Here is a 14,157-nt window from a genome sequence, read left to right as displayed (position 1 = left end):
AATCATGCCTCACCAATCTATCAGAATTCTTTGGGGGCGGGGGTGTCAAATAAACATGTAGACAAGGGTGATTCAGTTGATATAGTGTACTTGGACTTTCAGAAAGCCTTTGACAAGGTCCCTCACCAAAGGCTTTTATGCAACTTAAAGAGTCATGGGATAAGAGGGAAAGTACTCTCATGAATTAGTAACTGGTTAAAAGATAGGAAACAAAGGGTAGGAATAAATGGACTTTCACAGCAGAGAGAGGTAAATATCAGGGTTCCCCAAGGATCTGTACTGGGACCAGAGATGTTCAACATATTCATACATGATCTGGAAAAAGGGGTAAACAGTGAGGTGGCAAAGTTTGCAGATAATACACAATTACTCAAGATAGTTAACTCCAAAGCATACTCTGAAGAGTTTCAAAGGGATCTCACAAAACTGGGTGACTGGGCAAGAAAATGGCAGATGAAAGTCAATGCTAATAAACGCAGTGCATGTTGGAAAACATAATCCAACTATACATACAAAATGATGGGCTCTAAATTAGCTGCTACCACTCAAGAAAGATCTTGGAATCATCCTGGATAGATCTCTGAAAACATCTCCTCATTGTTCAGCATCAGCAAAAAAGCTAACAGAATGTTAGGAAAGGAATAGAGAAGACAGAAAATATAATGTTGCTATATAGAATCCTGGTACACCCACAACTTGAATACTGTGTGCAGTTCTGGTCACCCCATCTCAAAAAAAATATATTAGAATTGGAAAAAAGCAGAGAAGGGCAACAAAAATGATTAGGGGTAAGGAACAGCTTCCATATGAGGAAAGAGTAAAAAGACTTGGAGTATTCAGCTTAGAAAAGAGATGACTCGGGGGGGGAGGGGGGGGAATATGATAGAAGTCTATAAAATCATGAATGGTGTGGAGAAAAAATGTCATTTACTCCTTCAGATAATACACAAACCCAGGGGTCACACAATGAAATTAACAAGCAGCAGGTTTAAAACAAACATAAACTGCTTCTTCACAGGGTGCACAGCCAACCTGTGGAACTCATTGCCAGAGGATGTTGTGAAGGCCAAAAATATAACTCTGTTAACAAATAATTACATACGTTCATGGCAGATAGGTCCAAAATGACTATTAGCCAAGATGGTCAAAGAGACATCCTCATGATATAGATGTCCCTAGGCCACTAACTACTAGAAGCTGGGACTGGATAACAGGGGACGGATCACTTGATAAATTGCCTTGTTCTGTTCACTCCTTCTAAAGCATCTTGCACCGTCCACTGTCAGAAGACAGGATATGGGGCTAGATGGACTACTGGTCTTACCCACTATGGCCATTCTTGTGTTCTTATGTAAGATGGAATGGAAAGCATTCAATGCTGAATTTTATTAATGAAGAGTTTAACAATGTAGGAGCTAATCTGAACCACCATCCACACAGAGGCCTGAATTTCAGGGGAACTGGATTTGAATCCCTGGATCTGAATTGGTCATTACTGATCTGGTTAGGTTTTTCATCCAAACCAAGAAGGGATCTATTTTCTACATCTAGTTTGAACATTGGCCCCTAAAAGATATGTTTTATGAAAGGACCAGTTTGAGATTAAATATTGTAAGGAACATTTTGTGAGCTTTTAGCACTCTTGAATCTGAAGCCAGAGTAGCCCTAGTTTGATCCTGAGCCAGCATTCTGAACCCAACTTACACAGGCTCCAGACCCAAAATGAAAACTGCCTCAGACTATCACTATTACCAATAAAGCATTGAACAGAAAAGTCTTGCTCTTGTAAAGTCATGCAAAGAATAACATTTCCAACAGTTTTGAATGCACGTTGAAAACCCACCCAATTGGGGCTATTTTATTATGTGGTTTTTGGAACAGAATGTGGAAGCACAAAATAAGTTAAAATGATAAAGACCTGAATAGAAAATTGCAGTTATAAATGGAATGGTTGCTGTAAGCAGATAGTTCTGTACATCCACATCTGTTCCAGTTCAGAGCAGTTCATGTGAACCAGTGGGAGAAACTGTTCCCCCCTAGCCCCCGCCCCTTAGACTGCTACAAACCTATCTGCATTTGCTCAACCACCGGAAGTGGAAAGAGGTGGCAACCACCCAAAAATTGGCTCAACCTGAGTTTTACTGGGACAATATCTCCCCACCCCATCCTTTTTGCTTCCATCTTCCCTATCCCCACAACAATGCAGCATTATTTGGGGGGGAAGAAGAACCAGATGTATTTTCAAATTCTTATGGGAATTCAAAAATGTTTGGTTTTGCCAACTTATCAAGTCATTTGCAGTTTAACAAAAGCTGCATTTTTGTCCTTCACTACAGATTAGATTTCTTTCACAAGTGTCCCCTCAGGGGTCACTTAGATGATAAATAAGGAAAAAGCTGACAGAAGAGTCAAGTGGGGAAATAGATATTAAAAATAATGAGGCTGCTCCAAAACTAATTCAGGTTCCGGACAGAATGCAAACTTCCAGCGCAGAGTTTATTTTAAAGTGTCTCCTTCCCCCTCCACTTCTGTCTCTGTTTTATCTCCTGTATTTTCATCTTTTTTATGTCTTAAACCCTATTCCTAAAAAAGACAGTAATAATAGAAGCAGCCACACAGAGAGGAGGCAAGATGTAAACATTCTGTTCCAAAATCCGCTGAGAAACAAAAGGGCAAGGGGATTACATTTGGTAAGGGCTGAAATTTGTCCAGTGTTTTGAGCTGAAACTGAACCTCAATGTGTTTGGATGTGTCACCCCTCTGAAAAAGTATGACTAGGAGAACTGATTATTTTTCAATTTGAATATTCTTCAGTTGATTAGTATTGAGCCACAGGCAGTTTATACACAGAATGCATTTGTTTTAACTATTATTTTTAATAGACGTTTAAATAGATCTGTGTTTTTTCCAACCTGCAAAAACTTCCAAGCTTAAATTCTGCAGTTGATTCTGCATGGGCAGTTCTGGGCCCCAGACTTTACTATGTGTTGGGGTCTGTCTGGAGAGAGCCAGTTGCATGACTAGATCTTTACTGCTTTCAGGTGAATTATGTGAACATACCAAAACCAGTATCTGGCCCTCCAGGACTGCTTTGACTGGACATTGCTATAAAGATTTAGTGCTAGATCCTGTGAGTTAGTGGACTTTTAACTCCAATTAGACCTGTGTTTCTGCTCCAGAAGTGAAGTCAATGGCAAAACTCTCACTGTCTTAAATTGGAGGTAGAACAGGCTCCTTTGTAATTTAACTGGAATCCAGGATGCTCAGCACCTCACAGGATTGGGTCTTTAAGGAAGAGTGGACTGATCCCACACTTCTTACTCAGACTAAACACGCACTGACATAATTAAAAATATTCCTGAGAAAGGGATGCAGACTCTAACTTGTAATATGTCTCAGTAGTTAAAAGAAAGAGTAGTGTCCCTGTGTTTCAGTTTAGGCTATGCTAGTGGTGGGTGCTGAGAACATCTTGGAAAGTACTATGCAAATTAAATTTTTACTGAAAGTAGGGTTGCCAGTTTTGGTTGGACATATTCCTGAAGGTTTCATCACATGACATTAATCTTTAATTAAAGATTAATCTTTAATTCCTGGAAACTCCAGGACAATCCTGGAGGATTGGCAACCCTAACTGAAGGTGGTTATAAATGGAGGCTGCTTAGCATCTGCAGATCAGGCCTTCAGCCACTTGACCACCTTGTTTTTCACCAAAAGTGATCATTGGGACTACTCACATGCTTAAAATTAAAGCACTTGCTTAAGTGCTTTGCCTGATTAGACTCAAAAACTTTCAAGACTAGCCTTAGATAAACTATTCTGGAAAAATACATTGCAAGACAGAGAAACTGACTCAAAAAAGAGGCTTCATTCATTTTAATAGAAAAGTAAAAAAAAATTATATTTTGGAAACAAGAGCCTAGCTTCTTTAGCAGAAGGATTATTAGCAAGCTGCTGAAAGGAGAAAGATTAAAATGAAATTAATGTACCTACCATTTAAAAACAACTAACGTGGAAGGCTTATATTCATGCAGCAGGTATTATTATAAAATTTTAAAAGTCTACAGTGTGAAAAAGGGTTCTGCTTTTCCATTGGCAGGCTGTAGAGGTTCTGCTTTCTGTCATCCAACGAATCATTTATATTCTGGCAGTGATTTTTTTCTCCCTTTTTGAAGATTCATACGTCTATCATAAACTTATTTACTGGACCAGCATGAAGAAAAAATACTTTTTACATGATCATTTGAAATGGTATTTTTAAGGCACAGTTTTTCTTCCAGTTGATGTTAGCATTATTATCAGTTATTATCGTAACCCTAGTTTGAGACCATATTTGCTCTGAGAGGAAACTAATATGGACCTAAAATGAAGCCATATTTTCTAAATGTGCTGATCAGCCAATGATCTCTTTGAAGCAGACAGCCAAACTAATGAGTGTAGCATGGTAACTTTAGGCCCAGATCCTGAGCTGTAGCTGAGGAACACCTGGAGCAGCTCAGAAGTGGGGTTGCAAAGATGGCTTAACACGATCATTGCACTCCCCTGATTCAGAGCAGAAATATGCTGTTTTGGTCTCCTCCACTGCAATTTGCAGCAGCCTACTTTGCAAAAATGCCACTATGTAGTTCCATGTTTTATTATCTCTCATTGACTCCATTTCAAATTTACTCAGGTTGGAAGGAAAAAGGTTTTGCCCTCAACTGCCAGCCCAACAAATTCAAATCCGAAAGTCAAGTCCTCTCCTCATCATAATCATGCGTAATAAAGGGTTGGCAAGCCAAATCATACTCTCAGTAAGACCTGTGCGACACCTATTTTCTCCAAATCATGCCCTCAGGTACATCTGTGCAACCCCATTGCAAGCTCATTATGGTTTGTTCTTTGATATCTGCAGTTGGAAGGTGCTATAGAAGTACAAAAGATTTATTCCATTATAAACCCACCTCAACAGGATTATTCAGATTAATGTTACATATCAGTGTTTAATCCTTGGACCTCAATCTAGCCTCCTCACCCACCTTAAAAGAGAATTTACTGAGTATGAGAATGTCCTTAGGTACTATAGCTCAGATATGTAATACATTTCTGTGTTTGGAAAGCCTGAATCTCCTGTACAACACCATGGCACAATAGCTGAACCTTTCTCAGGGTTTCAGTTATAATACTGAATTTCTTGTCTTTGTTGTTTGGTTTAAGTCAGTCTCCAAGGCATGCCTTAAACTGAGCTTTCATTCTGAAATGCATTTTAGCCCAGGCTCAACTGCCTGCCAAATATCATTATTGATAATGACTGTAAAGGTGAAATAATATTTCAAATCTGCTTCCCTGTGATCAGCAGAGGACCTAGAAAACTGTTCAGACAGAATTCAGGTCACCTACTAATAAGATTCTACTTTTAGATCATTGAATTCCACGTCCCTGGAAACCTGCAATCCCAATACACTGAATTAAAATGATTAGGGCTTAATTCTGCCAGTGTTTATAGGTGTCTTTCATTGAAGAAAATGGAAGACACAAGCATGGATCCAAAGATAAAACTAACTTTTTTTCCCCCTGGTCCAACTTTCAAACTTTTATTTCATTTCATCATCTAGACATTCAGAATCTATGATTTGGATGCCTTTCACAAGACCCTATATACTGACATTAACAGAAATTCTAGTTTTCAGCAAACAGTGCAACAGTAATTCTAAGCACAGGTGTGGATAAAGCTAAACATGTTATGGCTCCCAAAAGGACAAAAAGGAAACCATCTTTCATACAAAATATATTTGCAAACAGAGGCTATAAAGAAATGCTAGTAGTGTGGATTAGAATGCACAGACATAGTACATACTGTACGTACCAAAAATTTAAGAGCCTGTATCTCATAAGCCCAGAAAAGGAATACATGGAATGGGAAAAGAGAAAATTCTTATTTTAATCTTATAATACACACAAGGTCAAGGAGTAGAGATCACTTAGAAACATGTACAGTATATTGTTATGGTCTAAATTTCTTTAATCACTTGTCTGGACACAGCAGCCCTGAGAACTCTACCTATCATATTGAAGGGAGGTTTTATTACTACCCAGTCATGTCTCTAGTCAATTCGGTCATTCCATTTTTATTAATACAATGCATAGTGGACTTCAGTAAGCCCTCCCCATCCATTGTCCATACAGCATATCCTATAAGACAAGCCCTTATATCAGGCATACATTATACTGCCTAAAGATGTACCTTTTTGAGAGATATATAGTATACTCTATAAGGTTTGCTTTTGCACTGGATATACAGGGTACTGTATGGACCTGATCCTGGGAAGTGCTCCAAGTCTCCTCTAAAGAGATGTACTCCCTCAATTCCCCATTGACATCCAGGCATATTTTAGATTGGGCCCTATATTTTCCAAGGACACAGAAACAAGATAGTAACTTATGATTTGTATAGGTTAGAAGATCCCGATATTTTAGTAGATAATCCCCACAAAAAGGTGGACTCTTCGCTTACTTAAAATCTGAATGAAATGCATATATCTTCAGACCTATTTGAATGCAAGATTATGGGCTTATCAGCAAGATGATGAACTGAGAGTATGTGCTAGGAAGCTTAAATTATGTAAAAAAAATTTTGCTTGACTTAATGAAGTGGAAGTAATTGTTATTTTGGACTATAGCCTGCTCAGTATTAGGAGTGGTGTTGAGGGAATAGTTAATTGGAAGCTCCCTCACGCTTAATTATTTTAGTAATTAACAGACCTTAATAGATTTCTTAGATTCTCTTTTGCTGATTGTGCAGATGCATTTATTTACAAGGTCTTTCCAACGATCTCCACAGTGCTAAAGGGACAGGAGAGGGCATTTCCCAATATTCTACAAATAAAACATGTGAACATTCTGTATTAGAAAGAAGCCTGAAGCAGAACCCTGGATCCACTCCCCTTCCATACTCAACACACATCACAAACCCAGGATCCTAATCCTAATCCTCTACCCCCACTGCAAATGGTGAGACAGTTTAGTTCCATATCCAAACTTGGTAACTCAGCTGTTACACTAAGTCTCCTGGTAATTATATGGTTGAATAAAATATATTAAGTCACAGGAAATAAAAAAAGGAAAAACCATTAGTTTATTTTTAGAAACCTTGACTTGTCATTCATCAAAAAGAACATTCACAATATGCACTCAGATACCAGCATCTGCACGAGGTTTGCCTGACCACATGCTGAAATGCATATTACATATAGAGAACCATTTTTCATCTTTAGACCAGGTTCAGACTCTGTGCCAGTGAACACAAGATATATACAGCAATGTAATAATTTCTACCAGTAAGTAGAACTATACCAGGGCTTCACTGTACATGACAGAGCTTGCTTTGACATAGTCTGTTCAGTCTTATCCTCTCACTGCTGCCACATCTGATTTCCCAAACCATTCAATACACATCTTCAATTGATATTGGCAGTGTGCACACTTGAATATTAGAGCAGAGGACACATGGCCTTATTCAGCTCCCTCACACACATAACCACCAAATGGGCCCATACTCATGTTCAAGAAAGCAGTTTTAATGGATGCCTGAATGTTCATCTCTCAGCAACCCAATGAACAGATTGTTCCTACTCATAACACTGTGTGTGTGTGTGTGTGTGTGTACGTACACGTGCATACACTGCCACTATCAAGTCAGGGAGCATATGCACACAAGTCAGTGAAACACACCCACTAGGTCTGCTGCTCTCCCTGAAATTTTTCCTGCAGTGGCTCTGGTGCTAGAATAGGGGTGGAAAAGTGTATGCACACAGATGCACGTGAAGAATTCCCTTTTAAGACATCAGTACCACAAATCAGTTTGGGTCAATTTAGTGACTTTTGGCACAAACACTTCCTTCTTTTGTATATTGCAATAATTTTCCCCCTAGGTTGGCACAAAGTTCTTTGAATTTCTACATGCCAGTCCAGAAAAAAAAAAAGTTTAAAAATCAGTCACTATACACAAACATATAGGGGATGGGAAACAAGATTTTGAAGAGATAATATAACAATATGACAGACTAGACATAAATGAATAAATTTCTTCCTGTTATTGATCACACTAAGCAGGCCCAGATCCTGTAAGGAGCTGAACACTTTCAAACCCCACTGAAGTTAAGGAGTCAAATCCTGAGAGTCCTAAATAAGGCCCTATCTTATCCCACTGAAGTAAACTGTAAAACTGCCCCAAAAATAAAAGCAATGGAAAAAGGTGGCATGGACAAATTATATTTTAGAGCAAGCTATTTATATTTAGGGATACAGTGAAGACAAGAGTCTAAAAGTCTTTCATCCTTACTTCAGCAGCATCAAAAGGCCAACGTTAAGTAAGTATCTGCTCAGGATAGCCGGCTCAGAACAGTGGTTGTGTGATTTACCTAATACAAGGCAACATGTTCTGAATTTTGTATTTGTGAATTTAATAGTTGTCCATGCGTTTCCTTTCCTGTCATTATTAACTGGGTGCTTTTAAAATTAGTTTAATCTCTTCTCCTTGGACAGAATTTTGCTATTTGATCTCATCAGCCATGCAGATTTCTATACCATATTCTGAGCTTGTTCTATGAGCAGAACTTCAACTGACATCAGTGAGTGCAGAACAGGCAATAAATATCTGTAGTGTGGACAGGAGAGAGAATTTTGCACATACTGGTGCATACTGATCAAGTTTCCTGGCGTACAGACAGGAATGGTCACAGGCCTGGCATCCAGAAACACCTGAGTTTTAAACTCAGTTCTCAAACTAATTTGCTCTATAGCCAAAGTTAAGTCACTGAATTTCTCTGCCTGAATCCTTCCTTCTGTAAAATGGAGATAATATTTTCCAGCCTCACAGGATGCTGACATGATACCTTAAATGTTTGTAAAGCAATTTGAAATGTGCTGTAAAAAGGCTTAGTATCAGGATTATAATATGACCAATAAGCATCTATGCTGTGCAACTGACCTAGGAGAAAAATGTTGTACAAGTTCCCTTGTAACCTCTTAAAAAAAAAAAAAGCAGCGATATTCTCTGTAAAGATAGCTATCTATCTATCTATGGAACTTTAAAGATTATTTAAAAAGCGACAAATTCCATCTTGGGGAGTTGCACTCTAAGGGCTTAGAACCTGCAAACCCATATACATGCGAGTAGTCCTAACCAGCACTAACAATCCCAGAGTATAAATATTACAAGGACCATTTGCATGAATAAGAGTTTGCATGAGAGGGCTCTAACTTACAAGCCACCTATTTTGATTGCTGTTAAAAAGCTTACCTTTATTTAAATTATCTCAGAGTAGCAGCTAAGACATTGCAATATTTTCCTATACTTAGAACCAAAAATAGCAGGAATTTCTCAGAGAACACATTGGTATAACAGCTGGCACAGGACTGCCTTTTTAATAGTATGACTAGGGTATTGAAGGTGTCAGTGTGACAGGTGTTCTACAAGTGATGGAGATACAATGCTTTCATGCATATAACCACTCTTAAAGTCAAAGTAAGTGCTGCCTGCATGTGGATTGTAGGATCCAATTATAAAGGCAGAATGTTTATGGCAAACATGGTTGGGGCTCATCATTTTAAATTTGCATATACACATTTTCCTCTTGTTCCCATCCATGCTATTACTGGAATCTCCTACGGTATGCAGACCAATTTCACATAATATGGTCACTAGCCAAGCAGATCCAGTTAGATATTATATATCCAGAGGTATATTGTCATGACCCTAGCCATTATCACAAGGGGGAAAAAAAAACAAATTGTGACATATGCCTGCTTATGCCCTTGGAGTCAAAATAAATAATAGATTATTATTTACCTACAAAATAACTGTGACTGCATATGAAATGGAACTCTGAAGACTACAGTTCTTGAAATGCTTTGTCACCTTGTATGAGGTCAATTCCATGTATTCAATATAGGCCCAATCCAGACAGTTCCTCAACACCCTCATCTCTCATTGATTTCAGCATACACAGCACCATACAGGATTCAGACCTCAGAATATACATTATGAGGCTGTAAAAGCTTTTGAGTTATACTTAGCTTTGTTTTTAGAATGTATGGTAAATACCCCTACTGATGGTGGATGAATTAGAGCTAAATGCCTCTCTTGTATTTACTTTTGGGGTTTACTCTAACCATGTGTGAAGAAGGCTGCCATAAATGCACCAGAAAGCAGCTTGCCAAAGTCTCAGTCATTCCAAGGTGCTGAGCAGTTCCTGAGAAGTGCTCAGTGCTTTGAAGCCAATGGGAGATGAGGGCATTCAGCACCAGGATGAGGCCCTGAAATCTGCAATGTCTGCTAAGATTCCCCAAGAAAAGTGATTGAATACAGTCTCTCTCCTCACTCACAGTGAGTCCCCAGCATTTCCTTTTCTCATCAGAATCCAGGGGGTATAATACAATTTAAAAGGGACATTTTTTCCCCTCTTGGTGCCAACAAATGCTCCCACTTCCCAGGGTGACTCTTCTGCCTTCTGTTTTGGCAGGCTAGCCTTCTTCCATATTTCATAACTACAGTTGCGTAACAGACCATAGCTATAGCAGCTTCTGGTTGTGGTAAACATGCTGGGTCTTAACCCCATTACCAGCTCTGCTGTGTCACTTATTTCCTGATACTCACTTTCTCCATAACCCCTTGCAGTGACTGGTGAACTGTTCTGCTGCCTGCCAGGCTTATGGAGGACTAGACATATTGTACCGCAAGTTATTCAGCAGAGTGAGACATCTGGCTGCAGACCGCAAGAACTGTCACTGAATCAAAACTACCTGCTGGAGGTGCTCAGGCTGAACGTGTACCCATCTCCATAAATGAATAAGTTATTTCAAATTAAAACAAAGTTAATGAGATGAATGACTGCAGAGCTGGAAGAGAAAGTCTAATTAAATCAAAGTGGTTATTAGTTAGTCACTTATCACTACTGATTAATTATTAGCTGGAGATAATTCATCACTTTAACTGGTAGTGGAAATAGCTCAAGTGTTGTTATCAAGGGAAGAAATGTAATAAAAACAATAAACCTATAGGTCTGCTCTAGAAGTTCCAATTCAGAGCTGAATAATCTCTTCTAGAGGGAGAGCGAGGGAAATGGGTATGGGGTGAAACCCTGGCAAAACTCCCATTGACTTTAGTAGGGTCAAGATTTCACCCCAGGTGGAAGGGGGAGGGGAAGAAGGGGTTGAAGGTTTAAACTTCACTTGGAAGTGGGGATTTGCTTCCATTCTAGTTCTGCAGGAGACCTCATCTTCCAGTCCTAAAGATATACTGAGCCTCATGCCCATTGCCACCAAACTGCTCCCCAAGGTATCATCTTACCTATGCCAGCATGGTTCCTTCAGACACTATGTTGCCCATGCCAGCATGGTTCCTTCAGACACTATGTTGCCCATGCCTCCTTTATAGAGGGAGCCCCAGCACTACCTCTACTTGCAACTCCACAGCATAGGAGAATGCTGAAACCTGTTAGCAATGCCGCGCACTATCACATGCCTAGGCGTTTGGGAGGCCATGACACAGCAGAGGACACTCATCCCCTTTGATCTTTCCCCTTCATGATACCAATGAAGCCCAAAATTCCTGGAGGGGGCTTCTGATGAGTCAGTGGCAGAGGGGCACTGATGACACTTAGGCTCGACTATAGTCTCGCATAAGTCAACCAATTTTTGCAGATTTTTTCTTGTTTACCCATTCTCTTCTGTTTTTTTAAAAACATGTCCCTCAATCCTTACTCCAGGCTAAATTGCAACCACAGTCAGTGGAAGTTTTGCTTGAGTAAGGACCAAGTAGAGACTTCAGGAATAGGTCCTACATCATTTTTCAGTGGGAGCAAAGGTTCCCAAGGTAAACTGACAATCTACAGCTCTGCAGTGTAGTTAGATGGCTTATACTTTTATAAACATTCAAAAGAAGCGTTTTGGATGGCTTGTCAATAGAAATGCAATGATGTATTTGGGAGACCAAAAATTGTTCCCTGCTCATATTGATGGGATTGGGTACATTCAGTTCATGCTGCTAATGGGTGAATCAGTAAATTAAATGGAGAATGTCACTAAAGTATTATTTATAATTTCTCAGAGCTCTTTTGGCCATCACTTTGATTGCCTTATGATAAATAGCTGCCTGCCTCATGAGAAATAGTATTTTTTTTTAGTACTAATCGGTCCTCATATTGATTTCACTCTTGATGTACTTTAATAACACTTTAGCTTCCCCTGTTTTTCCTGCTTTTTTTCCCTCCAGAGTGCCCCTTCATGTTCAACTTTGAAATGAAGAAGTTATACCTCTTCTTCTACTATAAATATGTTAACATGGGGGCAATTAATGGACAGCGGAAGAGCAATATTTTGATATAAAACCCAGCTGTTTTCTGTCAGGTTTATTTCCACAAGTTTTTTTTCTTTTTTATCCTGAGACACTCTGGCTAGTCTGAGATTTGATGAGCATACAGTGTTACTTTTAGAAATGGGCTGAACTCCAGTTAAATATTTGGCTGTTTAATACGCAGACTTTAGGATAACAGTCTTCATGGGAATCCAAAAAAAGGGAGTGAAGAAAGGGCTCCCCGTGCTATTCTTAGCAGCACACAGTTAGATTTGGAATTTTGATTGTAAAGCATGGAATTTATAAACGTTGCCATTCTAAATTTACTTCATTTGTATACAATTCAGCTGGATAATCAAGTGTTACAGTATGTTCCTGCTTAGCAGCTCAATTCTGAGTTTAACAGCCTCTAAACTAGGAGAAAATTTCATTCAATAAACATTGATAGTGTCATTTGTTTTCCAACTGTTGAAGTAAGTGAATTTTTTGTGTGTGTGTGCATATAGATGTACATATACACGGCAATGATTTATTTCTATGGGGAAACCAAGGAAATTCTCTCCCTGTGCCCCATATCATCCAAGGTATCTGTTCTTTGGTTCTAAATGTTAAGTAAGTTCTCACCCAAGGAATGTACTTTCACTCTCCAATCGATAGATGTCTGTTTGCACTCATTAATTAATAGTGGGATACACAAATTACCTTATTTAACAAATACATTACTGATTAGCTGCACACCTCATTTATACACACACGGAAAGACATTTCAATTTAAATCCTTCTTTGTTTGTCTTCGGTTTTATAATGTGAATTCATTGAAATAGTATTTGTTTATATATCATTACCACATACTGCATTTTTCAGTGTTTCATGGGTAGATTGGCTTTGTAAGACTTGAGCTTTCAATTGCTATATTTAGGCAGCTATGACTGATCATGTTTTATGTTTTAGAAGAAAATAAAGACTTATTTTTGCCAGTACTTTGCTAAGTAGGATATTACTCCTAGAATTTTAAAGTATTAAATAAAAATTGCTAGTAAGTTCCTTAATATGGCACTTCTGATGGGGAAGCATTTGGATAATCTGGTTTTCCTTTAGAATTACCAGACTAGAGTAAAATGACGTTCCCTTAAACAACATCCCCAAGCTCCAAACTCTAAGACCTTTTGCATCCCCCCTTCCCCCATTGCTATAAACACTTACGTGGCCCCCAAGGTGCCTCTGGGGGGATTCTGTGAAGGTCAAGCTCATCCTTATCCATTTCTTATCCAAGCCTGGAAAGCTCAGCTGCAAATTAGTACCAAAAAGAATATTTGAACTTGAAGGGATCCTTCCTCTTTGCCTTTTTTTGGGGGGGGGGGGTGGCTCTCATTCAATGGGCACAAGAAGCCAGTCCGCTACTGCAGGTTGCCACACAGCACACTTGCAAGCAATCCTACTACCACCACTAACAATAAAAGTAGGATCCCTGGAATTGAAGGCAGCCAAATTTGAAAGAGAGAGAGAGAAGAAAATTCCCAAAATTGCCCTGGAAAACAGAGCAGCTTAAAACGCACCAAAGAGCGGACCCTGCTCCCCTTGCAAGGAGTCACAGATGCAGCCTCTGCCCGGCACAGGAGGTTTAAATTGATCGCTGCTGCTACTGCAGCCGCTGCGTGAGGAGCCCCCCTGGCGAAGAGAGAGGCACTGACTTTAAATAGCAGCGCTCTGCGCCGAGTCCGCTCACGCTAACTGCGTCCGCTGGAGACATAAGGCAGTGGGAACCCCCCCCCCCCGCCCCGTCCCCGCGCGTGACTCAGATGGGTGCAGAACTATGCACGAAAATC

The 14,157-nt window shown here is 39.4% G+C and overlaps 1 protein-coding gene across 3 annotated transcripts in view; it reads right to left on the bottom strand.

The window, feature by feature from the left end:
• Nucleotides 1-13,936, bottom strand: part of ANO1 (anoctamin 1) — a 116,702-nt gene extending 102,766 nt beyond the window's left edge. For 2 of the 3 annotated variants that reach the window (XM_073350657.2, XM_073350658.2), the window contains exon 1: nt 13,535-13,820. In XM_073350657.2, the coding sequence (XP_073206758.1) occupies nt 13,535-13,592 (58 nt within the window). In that variant the 5' untranslated portion in view covers nt 13,593-13,820. Of the gene's footprint in view, nt 1-13,534; nt 13,821-13,887 lie in introns of those variants that run through there. The other variant, XM_073350660.2, reaches the window with a different exon arrangement.
• Between the last annotated feature and the right edge of the window lie 221 nt (nt 13,937-14,157).

This window comes from Lepidochelys kempii, chromosome 6 (assembly GCF_965140285.1).
Source record: "Lepidochelys kempii isolate rLepKem1 chromosome 6, rLepKem1.hap1, whole genome shotgun sequence".
Classification (NCBI taxonomy): domain Eukaryota; kingdom Metazoa; phylum Chordata; order Testudines; family Cheloniidae; genus Lepidochelys; species Lepidochelys kempii.
The sequence above is the reverse complement of the archived record's forward strand: the minus strand, read 5'-3'. Positions and strand labels throughout refer to the sequence as shown.